We start from the raw sequence: 12,918 nt of genomic DNA on the forward strand, positions 1-12,918 counted from the left end.
AGACTTTGAAGGAGGTTTTGGAAGGTGTATGGAGAAGGACCTCTTAGGTATAGAGAAGTTCGTAGGCAAAAGAAAGTCTTCGGCATATAGTGTGCATATGGATCTGACTACCTGGAGCAGAGATTGTGACCAGAGGAGCAGAGAAGTCAAATAGAGAGATTCTGAGGGGCAGACCAGGAGTGAATGATAAGCAGCCAGTGAAGAACCATTTCAGTTACTTGTCCTGGGAAGAATGGAAGTGGCATTTGAGCCCATATGCCGTGTACGGAATAGGAATACGGCAGCAACATAGATCAGTGTTCAGTGCTGAGGAGTAAGTGATGGTAGGTTAAATAATAACCTACCTAGGCTGTGGTGATGGTAAGTAGAAGAAAAATAAAAATCTCTTACTTGTTTATGCATTTATTTAACAAACATTATCTCCTCTTTACCAGGAATTGTGTTAGATAGTGGGGTGATGTGGATGAATGAAGCACTATTCCTTACCCTCAGGTAGTTCATGGTGTAGGGGGAGGTCAAGAACAATCCAATACAGTATGACTCTGCACGTACGTGCTAGTGTTTCTCAGTAATCCAGCATGTCGTTTCTTGCAGATAATGGGAACAACTCTCCTTTGCCCAAATATGCAACCTCACCAAAACCTAACAACAGTTACATGTTCAAAAGGGAACCTCCTGAGGGCTGTGAGAGGGTCAAAGTCTTTGAGGAATGCTCGTAAGTATCCCCCACCATCCCTCCCCCCCCCAAAACTTTTATTATGAGAATTTTCAAATAGGCTGAAGAACAGTACAGTGACCACCCATAGATCCACCACTAGATCCTATAGTTAACATTTTGCTTAGTTTTTGCTGAACTGTTTGAAAGTAAGTTGCAGACATGACATTTAACCTCAAATACAGTTTAATATTCATTTCCTAAAAGTAACCACAGTAAAAGTAACCACTCCTACATAACCACAATACCATTGTCATACCAAAGAAAATTACAGTTATGCTTAATATGAACTAATATCCGGTTGTTATTCACATTTCCTCAGTTGTCCCCAACGTATCACCCGTGGTTAGTTTTGAACCTGTAAACAGTCAGCTCCACACATTGAATTTAGCATTGTATTTATTCAAGGTAGACCACGGATCTCAATGCAGGGTGGGTTTCCTTCTTTCAAGGATCAAATTCCCTCCAGTTTTTAACTACTTTTAGTCTCCAGTTCTCTAAACAATTAAAAGAAAATATTTTCCTGCCAACATGGGGAAGAGAATCCTATTACTTTGCAGAAACACGTTCCTGTGATGAAGATCACGGAAAAAGTAGAATTTTAAACGGCGTCTGGTACCCTTGGTATGCGATCTTCTGTGCTCATATATTTCTGTTGGCTAGTACTCTAGTCAGGTACTCTTAGTTTTAGACTCAGACTCTGCTCAGCAAGTATTGCAACTTTGTGTTTTCAGTAGCTATGGCCCCTTGCTTTGTAAGTGGTGGCTGCAGGGTTGCAGGTATGTATAAAACTGAGCAAATTAGCTGATGAACATTATTTGGGGAGAGGATGATGGTACTTATATAAACCTCACCTTCCAATCTCACTATCGCTGCAAGTCTAAGAGCCATCCTCTGGCTTTTTCTCAGTATGAAACCAAAACTGCAATGTGGAGATTGTCCAGCCTTGTCTGAATCACATAATGTATCTTTTTCTTCCATCATGAACATCTTAGAATCATTTTAAAATATGGCATCCTTTTGTTCCTCTCTGTGCCCCTTCTGTCAGTGCTTCCTTTAAGCTAAATTCTGAATAATTTTGCCACACAAAGAGCATTGTTTTTTAATCCCTTCACCTCCTCTACTAGGAGATCCCAGCTGTCAGTCTCCTATCTGCTTTTCTGACAGTAATTGAAAACTCCATTTTAGCAACTGCTTATTTTTTTCACCATGTAAGTCTAAAAACTTGACTGGTGCCAGAGAGTTTAAGCAGTATTTCTCCACATGTGTTTCATAGACTCCCTGCATCATAATCATCTGGGTTATTAGTTAAAACTGCAGATTCCCAGGTCCCATCCCAGGTCTAATGAGTAAAAATATGGACGTAGGTAAGACCTAGATTATGCATCTTTAACAAACCTCATAGGATTTTTATGCTTGACTTGAAAATGCTGGCTTAGACCTTTTCATGAGAGTTCTTAAGAAATGGAGTCATTCTTTTAAGTAAAAATCAGATGGTCCACATGGAACCTTATGGAGTTGAAATCTTTGATTGACGTATTGGTAATTCAGATGTGCCTAAGTGCAGAGAAATGGCTGATGGACTTAAAAAGCAGTTTGAATTTCTGTGTAAATGACTTTGAGTGAATATTGGTTGTGTGGGTTGGTGTCCTGTGGTATCTGCCTTAGACTGTTACGTTTGGAAAATTTCTCAATATCTGAACTATATACATACAACTATGTTATTTGTTTCTAAAGGGAAGGAAGAAAGGACAGAGTGTGTGTGTGGATGGATAGATAGATCAAAGAAACGTAAGGTAAACCCTGACATATAAAATGTTTTATGGCACAGCCATCTGTTATTAGAAGGTAAACCTAGTCTTTTTTAAATGCACATAGTTTATTATAAATTTTACTGATATAAAGGATGTGTAGCTCATGGAAATCTATTCATTTTTAAATATCTTAATTATATCCCAAAAAGAAATTAACAGCAGTAACCCAATAGTGGATTTCTTAGAGGTAATTTTAACCTTCTATCAATAAAACAAGTTACTCAAAGTCTAAAAAATTGGTTCCTTTTTGCCCCAGTTATGTCATAATTAGAGCAAAACTGGATGCACTAGCAGTAAAGTAAGGGTAGATTATTGGTCCTAATTTTTAAATTTTAGCTTAATCATTCCTTAAAGTATACTTTTCTCTCCAAGTCTTAATTTTGGTTTAAAGGTAATAACTCTGACCTGAACCAGGGGTTGGAGTCAGTGAGAGGTTGATCTCTGGTTTTTAGAAATGTATGCTTATTTACCTGAAAGAAAATAGGTAGCTGGATTTGGGACCAAAAAGGGCAAGACCAGATTTTGCATTTCTTTTTTTTTTTTTTTTTTTTTTTGATACAGCACAGACCATAGCCATGCCTGTTGCACTTAGCAAGTCCTTTTTTTTTTTTTTTTTTATAGCTAATATGGCACCAGAGGCATAGTCTTTTATTTACTTTTTATTTTATTTTATTTATTTTTGGCTGCGTCGGGTCTTAGTTGTGGCATGCGGGATCTTCATTGTGGCCTGTGGGATCTTTCCTTGTGGCGTGAGGGCTTGTTTCTAGTTGTGGAGTGGGGGCTCCAGAGCACGCGGGCTCAGTAGTTTGTGGCACGCGGGCTTAGTTGCCCCACAGCATGTGGGATCTTAGTTCCCCGACCAGGGATTGAACCAGCGTCCCCTGCATTGGAAGGAGGATTCTTTACCACTGGACCACCAGGGAAGTCCCAGCAAGTCCTTTTTAATGAAGTCACATATGCTGTTTCCTGATCCCAATTAATGAACTCCTTGACCTTAGTTACCTTAGATTCCTAGATATTTTGGCCTCTTTTGCAGTATAGAGATTTTTTAAAAAATATGACATAACCCCTTCTTTTCTTCCTTTCTTTCCCTCCCTCCCATTATAAGTAATTTGGAATCACCATTTCTTAGCTACTAATTTATTCCTGAATTTAAAAAGAAAATACATAAGCCTTTAAAAAAAATACCAAAGAATTCCTCACATCAGTATGAAAATACCTATAATAATTATCCATCCTGACCATCTGTTTCTCAAAGTCAGCTAGCAAGCAGTTATATTTATTTTGAGATACAATCCTTTTGGAATAACTTCTTAAGGAAAAAGTAAAATATTTAAACTAGTTCTGAGGGTTTCTGTGTGTGTGTGTGTTTTGGTTTTTTGATATGTATGGTTCTTAAATTGAAGAAAACTTTGAAGTAGTATTAGTACCTGCAGCTTCTAGTAGCATAAGTATAATACTGGTCATACACCCCAGGGGTGGGTAACGAGTTTCTTGGAGAATCTGCTCCTCAAAGTTAAATGGAGTGAAAAATGATTCCTTTTGGTGGGTTGGGGTCATGACTGGAGGGGGGGTGGTGATGCTTTTTTTTTTTTTTTTTATTGTTAGTGTTCTGTTTTCTTGATCTGGGTGCCAGTTAGACAAGTTGTTATTGTTTACGTTATTTTGTGTGAGATCTGTCATAAGTCTGTTTTCATGAAAGCAGAAAGGAAGTTAAACTGATTTTAGATTCTGTCATTAAAAAATGTCAAAGTCAGAAGTTTGTATCTCAGAAATGTGTGGTTTCATCTTCAAGATCCATTAGCAGCCATGTGTCTTAAGTGATTTTTAAGACAATTTTATCTTTTTAATAAGATAACCTCAAACAATAAATAAATTAATTAAAAACCTAGGCCTCATTTGGAGGAGGGTATAAAAATTGATTAGCCCTTTTTTTCCTAATATAAGAATGAAAGCTATCTTTAATAATTCTTCAAAAGAAAATACAAGCATTATTTAATTATAGAAACATAATCTCAGACTTCCCTGGTGGCGCAGTGGTTAAGAATCCCCCTGCCAGTGCAGGGGACACGGGTTCGAGCCCTGGTCCAGGAAGATCCCACATGCCGCGGAGCAGCTAAGCCTGTGCGCCACAACTACTGAGCCGGCACTCTAGAGCCCACGAGCCACAACTACTGAGCCCATGTGCCACAACTACTGAAGCCCGCGCGCCTAGAGCCTGTGCTCTGCAACAAGAGAAGCCACCACAGTGAGAAGCCCGCGCTCAGCAACAGACCCAGCACAGCCAAAAATAAATAAATGAATAAATAAATTTATTTTAAAAAAAAGAAACATAATCTCAACTTCCTATCTTCTTTAAGGAATTGAAATCCATGCTGTCAGTAAAAACAGAGGGGTGTGTGCTCTTCTTATCATAATATATCCAAATACACATGTGGCCCTAGATGTACTCAAGTAATAAGTTTCCATTGTATCTAAGGAAGAACAATACACAAGAAAAACAAATTTAAACAATGTAATTTTTTTCTTCTTAAATTATTATACTTGCCAAAGCTATCCATGGGTAGTATTCACTATTAATAAAAAATACCCACCCAAAGCAAAATATGCCCACCCAAAAATGTTGTACTTGGAACTTTTTTTTTTTTTTTGCACCTACTCCCCAGGTCTGTTGTTTATTCATTCTTTAAAACCCAGTTCAGATGTTACTTCCTCTAGAAGCTACCTTCCTACCAAACTCCCCCACTCTTTCTCTGTGCCACAGGTTATCCACTCCCTTGTTCTACCTCTAAACCTTTTACAAACCATTTTTATCACATCTGTCAGTCCCGCTTGTGGGAGTTCTCAAGCTTTTTTGTGCTATGGGCACCTCTGGCAGTCCAGTAAAGCTTATGGATCCTTTGAAGTAATTCATAGCTTCTCTGAATAATGTTTTAAAAACAAATTAAAGATTATAAAGGAGACTAATGATATTGAAATACAGTCTGTCCCCAGTACCTTCTTCTTCCCAAGAACTACATGTTTATCTCCTTGTAGATCATCTCGCCTTTGGGTCTCCAGAATCTAGTGCAGACTTGGCACATTTGGATTTTTTTTTTTTTTTTTCCATTTCATTAGGAGAGATGAGAACCATACTTTTGTCATATCATATTACCTTTTCCCACCTGAGTCTTGATTTATTTAGGTTCTTCCACTTGAATTTCTTTTTAATTTTGTGTCACTTCCATGTTACTGTAACAGTTTAATTTTTTATATTTTCAGGGAATACCATTAACACTCGTATCCTTTTGCAGCTCTTTGGGTTAATTTGCAGGAGCAACTAGGGACAGGGAAGGATTTGGCTTCAATAAAAACTTTCAGAACAGAGGACTGTCATTAGTTTTATTTTGATTTTACATTTATGTTACGTTATTCAGAAAACCATCATGGCTATTAACTCAGAATTGTTTCAAAGAGATTTTTAAGGGCACTTGGAGAACTCATGCCCACTGAAGTTTAGTCACGCAGTGGTGGAACTCAGTAAAAGATAGACAATGTATGTCATTAATTTCCTTGCCTTTTCCCTTCAAAATAGTGCAGACTTTGGAAAAATCATAGTGGAACATATTTTTGTCTTTAAACAGCTAGAATATCTTTTGCTTTAAGAAATTCTTTATTCAGATTGGCTATCTTAGATCTTCACTTAGATGTCTGAGCATCCTATGTGGTGCCCGGGGCTCGCCAGGGAACTGAAAGCAGCAACAAAATCTGGTGTCCTTCCAGCATTGAGATAAATAATTTGAATCATGTGTCCTTGGTCAGTAGCATTTGAAGCTTTGGACATGGCTTGAGTTTTGTTTTCCTTTTTTGTGTCTGTAAGTTACTACTTTTTTTTTTTTTTTTTAAAGAAAAGAACTTCTGATGTTCTGTGACTTAAAAGTATTGGGTTGTTTATTCTATGTCTAGGCCAAAACAACTTCACGAAATCCCGGCCTTTTACTGCCCTGACAAAAACAAGGTGAATTTCATTCCTAAAAGCGGCTCTGCTTTCTGCCTCGTCAGCATCCTTAAGCCACTCCTCCCCACACCAGATCTTACCCTCAAGGGCTCTGGCCACAGTCTGACAGTCACCACTGGCATGACAACCACTCTTCTGCAGCCTATCGCTGTGGCCTCCCTGTCTACAAACACAGAGCAAGACCGAGTCTCTCGAGGAACGAGTACAGTCCCGCCACCAGCCTCTCTCCTCCCACCACCAGAACCCATTGAGGAAGCTGAAGGATAGGCCCCAGTGCTGTGAGGCCACTGTTCTGGGCAACTGAGAATCTCCTCCATCCCTTGGCAGCGATGGCATCGTGCGCTCCCAGTTGGCTGTGATGTGCTCCAGCATTTCCACGCTGACGCGTCACCGTGCGGCTTCTGGAAGAAAGCAGCCCCTCTGATGGCTCTGCTCACTCCTGAAGGCCGGCCCTCAGTGCTTAGCCTGCTTTTTCTTAAAGCACCAGTTGAAAGAAGAAAAAGGTTTCATTCTTTCCTTTTGGAGGGCTGATATCACATTGTTTTTTGCTTTCAAATTAGACTTCTTTGAAAAAACAAATAAAAAACTGATCCCTGCAAACATGATTCTTGAAGGGAGACGTGAATGATGCTGCAAGAACCATCTTTTTATATGAAAATGACTATTTTATAATACCAATGTTACGTTTTCTGAAAACATAGCAAACAGGATGTTCAGACGATTCTTTGGCCTCTGTTTCTTGTTTCCCTTTCTAGATGTGTGCTTTTCTCAGCTGTTTTCAGCTTTGGGACCAAAGGGGTTGTTGACATTTTCCTAGCAATCTTAACCTCATGACTGTGTTCTTCTCCCAAACAAGAATTGATAGGTAAATGCATTGAACAAGTATATATAAAAGAGATAAAAAAGCAATATTAGTACATTACGTGATTTATGTTTTTTGATGTCAGAAGTTTGTGCTTTGGGTGAAATACTTGTAAAACTGCTGTTTTCCTCACTACTCCTGTACACATTTCACCATGTGGTCAGAAAAATTATAATCTGGAGACAAGTGCTTTAATATGTTCTCACCCATCATTGGAACTTGGTTTAAAAATCAGTGAGCCAAAAGGAAACTACCCCGTGTCGACTGCTAGCTAGGAGTAAGGAGCCCCTTGGGTTTTCTGCTCAATATTTATCACATGATCTCCTTTCTTTCCCACAGGTGTCGTTCTACCTTTAACCGTCACTGTATCATAGCCCCAAGAGATCCTAAAATGGCTGTGCATGGATTTCCTCCTTTGCTTTTGTGATGTTGTTGTCTTGTGGATTTGGTCAGGGTTAGTAGTTTGCCAGGAGTGTAATCCGTTGAATAGCAATCCTTAGTCACAGAATCTTGCGACTGACGTTTCCTTTATGGTGGTTGGCACTGAGATATGTTGCCTATAGGTTTTGCTAGTTTTCCCTCCAACATTCCACACGGTTGGGAAAACAGGCAAGGAGAGCTTTGGAGCGTAAAGAACAGGAACCTTTGAAGAATCCATACGGTTTTGGATTTAGGCTCATCCTAATACAATCACTGCCAGTATCACATGACAGCAGTATTTCATGTCTGGGTATGTGGTAGTGAAACTAAGGAGCAGCTCTTTTTAAAAAGTTATAGCAAACAGTGTTGATAGAAAGCATCCTTCTAAGATCTTCATAAACTACCTTATGATGCAATAATTTAATGTTCCTATACATATTATATTATAGGGAGAAAACAAATACTTGTAAAAGGGATATAGTTTAGAAGGTTAATATGTCAGTTTGTCCAGATATATCCCATCAAAGAAAAGCTAGTGGTAGCAATAAATCTTCTGAAAGGACTTCTTATACTCACGTACCTTTAAAACATCTAAGTAATTAAAAATTTTGCCCTGTTAAGTTGAAAACAGAGATGTATTTAGGCAAATTAGATAAACTCAAACATTTGAATAAGTCTGTCAGGTTTCAGTTGGTGGCATCGATGAATTTTGGTACCCCTTCTGTCCAAAACTAATTTTCCTGAAATTAGTACATTGTGGCTTCTAAATCAGGAAAAGCTAAGTTATTCAAAGTCTAAATGTTCTGGTCAGTAGGTTCTTTGAGAACCTTGATTCTTTGCCTCTAACTTTATTTACCATTTCACCACTGAGAACTGCTCTGTCAGAAGTACAAAAGAAAGGTAAAGCTGAAATCAGGTGAGTTGGTATCGATGGTAGGAAGTTAAAAAATAAGGTCTCAAAAAAATCCAAAATCAGTTTTTGGATGACCTGAATTCTGTTAAATCTATGTTCTTTTCCTTGCCTTACACTTACTTCCCTTTCCATCTGTACATGTCACAAGGGTGTTTTACAACTACAATGCCACTTTGTAAACAGTTTTTCCTCTTACTCTGTTGTGCATGTTTATCTAACTCACATCTTTCTGTAGAGTTTCATATATCCTTAAACTAAAGTAATTTACAATCAGAATGGGAGAACAAGTTTAAGATAGTATTATTCACAGTCTCATAGGTGGAACTTTTAATGTTTGGTTGTAAGGAGAATGTGAATTTGCAGGTAAATGAATTATATGGCAACTAAACATAGTCCTCATGTTTGGGAGAAATAGAGCCTGAGATTTGAGGAGGGGGGGGAAGGTACAAGGTATAAAAAACACTTAACTGCCAGTGCCAAAGGGCTAATTTTTAAGTATCTGAGCTTTATGCAGTCTTGAAAAAATTTTGGCCATAGTCTACTCGGCTTTATGTAACCTTGGTTCACAGGTGGTTGACTTTTTTTTTAAAATGGGTCTACTCTCAATAGAGTGCATAATATTGTTTTCTAAAATTACATTCCATAACTACCTTGTTATTCTGTAGAAAACTGTACAGAAGGTAAATAAATTAGAATAGCTTCAATGGGAATATAATTTAAATTTTTCAAAAATTTAAATAAATTTACTTCCATTGCGGTAAAAGAAAGAAATAGGTGGCTTGTATATTTCAGCAAAAGAAAGCTATTCTCTGGTTATAAACTTTGTCAGTGTTAAGTTATTTTTACTCTTAAACGGTTTTTTCCTTGCGGTGATAACATGAATTTACGGTTTCTGACCATGACCAAGTCTGTATTACTTGTCATGGCTTTTGTGAGCAATTATGTTTTAAAAATACCTGTTTTCTTCTTTGATTAATATGGTGAGCATGGATGCCAAAATTATTTTTTAACTAGAGTCTTCATTTTGTTTAAAATATTTCTTATATTTGTGACAAGCCAAATCAGAGTTTTAGAAGGTGCTATTGCTAACTGTGGAATAACTGGCAACAAGGAAGCCTTTTTTTTTTTTTTTCTTTCTTTTTAATGGTTGGCTTTTACTGGAAGAAGGTATTTAAAAAATAGAATTTATAGCTTTCTGTTATGTCCAAGATTAAGAGTGGGTTGTCAGAGTTTTCTTTTGTTAAAGGAAATAAAAGAAAAATTGCCACTACTGAATTTACTATTCTAAAGATTCATTCCTTAATGCTTAGAATTTCAATGTCTCAAGACCAGACCAGTGGACGTGCTGAATTTGCATTAAGAAAGCTAAAACACTTAACTTCGCACTTTAAGGTTTAAGTTTTACTCTGCCTAAATTAATGATAAGCAGAGCAGCCCTGAACAATATTTTGTTTGTACAATCCTGTTGAAGAATATAATTTATGTTTTTTAAAAGTCTTTATTTTTCATCTCTGTTGAAGCTGTGTAAATCTTTTTAAAATGCAATTTTTAAAGTTTCGTTTTTCTAACAAAATTCTCCCAAAAAACAGCATTTCCAGTGGTGATAAATATTGTTACTGTGTACTTATGTATTCCCTATACCTGAACACTTGTTGCTGCCTCACAAGAAAATAGAACTTTTATGTTAAAAATAAAGTCTGTTCTTCTTGAGTCTTTTTCTGTGTACTTTTATGAATATTGCCTCAAATTCAAATTTCTTTTCAGACATTTCTAGCTTGAAATAACTTTAGTATGTTCTTTTTCACAGATAGAAAGATGAATTTGTGTTAGGTAGCAGGATATATAATATTGCCAGTTGTTACTTCCTTACTTCCTTGCTACCTCCTTAACTTGCTCTTGAACTGAAAGCACCTGATCTTTGTGTTAAGTGCTAATAAGCAAATGTTAAAATATAAGCAAGCATACTGAAAGACGTACCTGTTTATAGGTAATTCAGTACTTTACAGCTTGTTAGAGATTTAGCTGGGGGCAGTCACTTAATTTCATTCTAAAGTACAGATAGAGGAGTTTTTTCCCGTTTGTTTTGGTAATTCATTCTTGCTGCTTCCTTTGTGTCGGTGGTTTACAAATGGAAGACAGTTGTTTAGGCTGAAGGGTTTAATCTGTATGAAGGCTGCGTGCAGTATAATCATTTAGAAAGCAGGGTCATCTTTTAAGTGAAATAAAAGTGTCATCACAGCTGCCTGTCATAAAAAGTGGTCACCAAATTACTTTGCAAGAAATTCTAAAAATTATTTCTGGGGGTAAAATTTAACCAGAATTTGGAGATTATATATATATAACATTATAATTAAACACAGCAGCAAACGCAAAGAGAATCTCTCAAATTGGCGTAACATTTTCTCCCATTTTTTTTTCCTCTCAGTCTTTTCCTTCCACCTTTAAAGAGGTTGAGAGGAGCAAATTTAGATCTCAAATTGGGTGTTCCCATCTTCCCCCATTTATTTGATTTTTTTTTTTTGCTTTGATTCATTAGTATTAAATATAACCGCTCCCCCCAAAAGTTTTTAGGTCTGTAATGATCCTTTCCTTAAAAGATCATTATAGACCTTTCAGTTGCTTTCCTTAAAGGCAACTGAAAGTTGCTTTTAAGTGGTTGGGTGTGAAATAGTATCCTCTTCCTAGGAGTTCCCTGCCGATGTATATCAATATCATTTTTTTCCCTTGCTGAGATTATGTTTGCTTTTTAAATATTTTAAACCTCTACTAGAACATGGTATGATAACACAGCCTTTGTATCTCTTTGGCTCAGTGTTTTTCAAACTGTTTGGGTCTTGAAATGAATTAAATGGGTCCAGCCAACATTTTTTTTTAATGAAGCAGAACAGGAAACAAAAGTATATTGAAGACATCAGGGAAATAGTATTTGTATGTAAAGCTTTTGCTAGCCATAGGGATACATATGTACTAGGTTGTAAAGTAAAATATTTCATACTGTGGGTTGTAATCAAAATGATTTGAAAAATACTGTTGTAGATACAACTTCTGTGTATGTGTTTTGGGGTTGGTCTAGTATCTTAACACAGATACTGGAGTCTTTAAAGACATTGTTTCTACTTCTCTTTACTAAGCATCTCCAAATTGCTGGTTTTATTTTTAAAAATTCTTGTCTTTTCAGCAGTTTGCATCTTCCTCAAACTGAGAATTTATCTCCATATACTCTTTGATTTTATACAGTAGCATGGATGAGTCATGCTTAATCATTGTGTTGTTTTAGAGAAGACTGTCATGGAGCTCTGATGGCCAGAAACCCAGAAGTATGACCATTCATCTCAGTTCCATGCCTTAAGCAGTTATTTTTTGAGATCATTGGGATGATTCAGAGGAGTTGCAGGAAAAGCCACAATTTGGGTACTACTTCTGGCTCTGCAGCTTTATAGTCATGGGATCTTAGGCAAAGAAGTCACCTCTTTGAACATTAGTTTTCTTATGTGATTTTAGGAAATGCTGATGACAGTGCTGTCAGTTAAATGGCTAGTGAGTGTGAAAATAACTTAAAAAACTGGAAGCAAACACATGTTATCATCTCCTTTCTATTTTGTTAGGTAAGTTTATTCATCCCTTAGGAAAGCCACAAGTTGTTGGTCATGGAAAATGATCCCATAAAATTCATTTTACCTTGTAAAGTATAATATAGTCAAGGATGTTGAGCTGAAATCATAATGAAAGTAGGTAACACTTACAGCTTTCCAAGTGCCAGGCTTGGTGCTTCCATTAACCCTGTGAAGCCAGGTACTGCTAGTTACTGTCTTATAAATTGCAAAATTGGAATTAGATTAAGTAACTTATCCATGGTCATACATCTGGGAAGTGTCAAAATCTGGCTTTGAACCAATTCTGATTCTAGAACTCAGACTTACTGCTACTTCTCCTGTAACAGTGACATTAATAAAATATAGGTGTTTGGTATCATCGCAGATTATGTGCCCTTGGGTCATAGCCTTGTTTGTTCTTTGTGGTCTTCTTCATTGCTTCAACTGCTGGCAGCTTGGTTCAGAGGGCGAAATGAAAGTAACCTGGTTAGACACCACTTCCTGACCAAGGTAGGTAGTGACACAAATCCTCAAGCTCTGGGTTTTAATGTTGCTATAGCTGCAGAAATTCAAAAGAAATATTTTCTTTAATTTGGGGAGCACA

At 37.0% G+C, this 12,918-nt stretch overlaps 1 protein-coding gene across 1 annotated transcript in view; it reads left to right on the plus strand.

The window, feature by feature from the left end:
* Positions 1 to 10,434, plus strand: part of FAM117B (family with sequence similarity 117 member B) — an 82,444-nt gene extending 72,010 nt beyond the window's left edge. The window contains exons 7-8 of the mRNA XM_061186563.1: positions 595 to 715; positions 6,475 to 10,434. Coding sequence (XP_061042546.1) covers positions 595 to 715; positions 6,475 to 6,793 — 440 coding nt within the window. The 3' untranslated portion in view covers positions 6,794 to 10,434. The remainder of the gene's footprint in view (positions 1 to 594; positions 716 to 6,474) is intronic.
* The last annotated feature ends 2,484 nt before the right edge of the window (positions 10,435 to 12,918 follow it).

This window comes from Eubalaena glacialis, chromosome 1 (assembly GCF_028564815.1).
Source record: "Eubalaena glacialis isolate mEubGla1 chromosome 1, mEubGla1.1.hap2.+ XY, whole genome shotgun sequence".
In the NCBI taxonomy this organism is placed as follows: Eukaryota; Metazoa; Chordata; class Mammalia; order Artiodactyla; family Balaenidae; genus Eubalaena; species Eubalaena glacialis.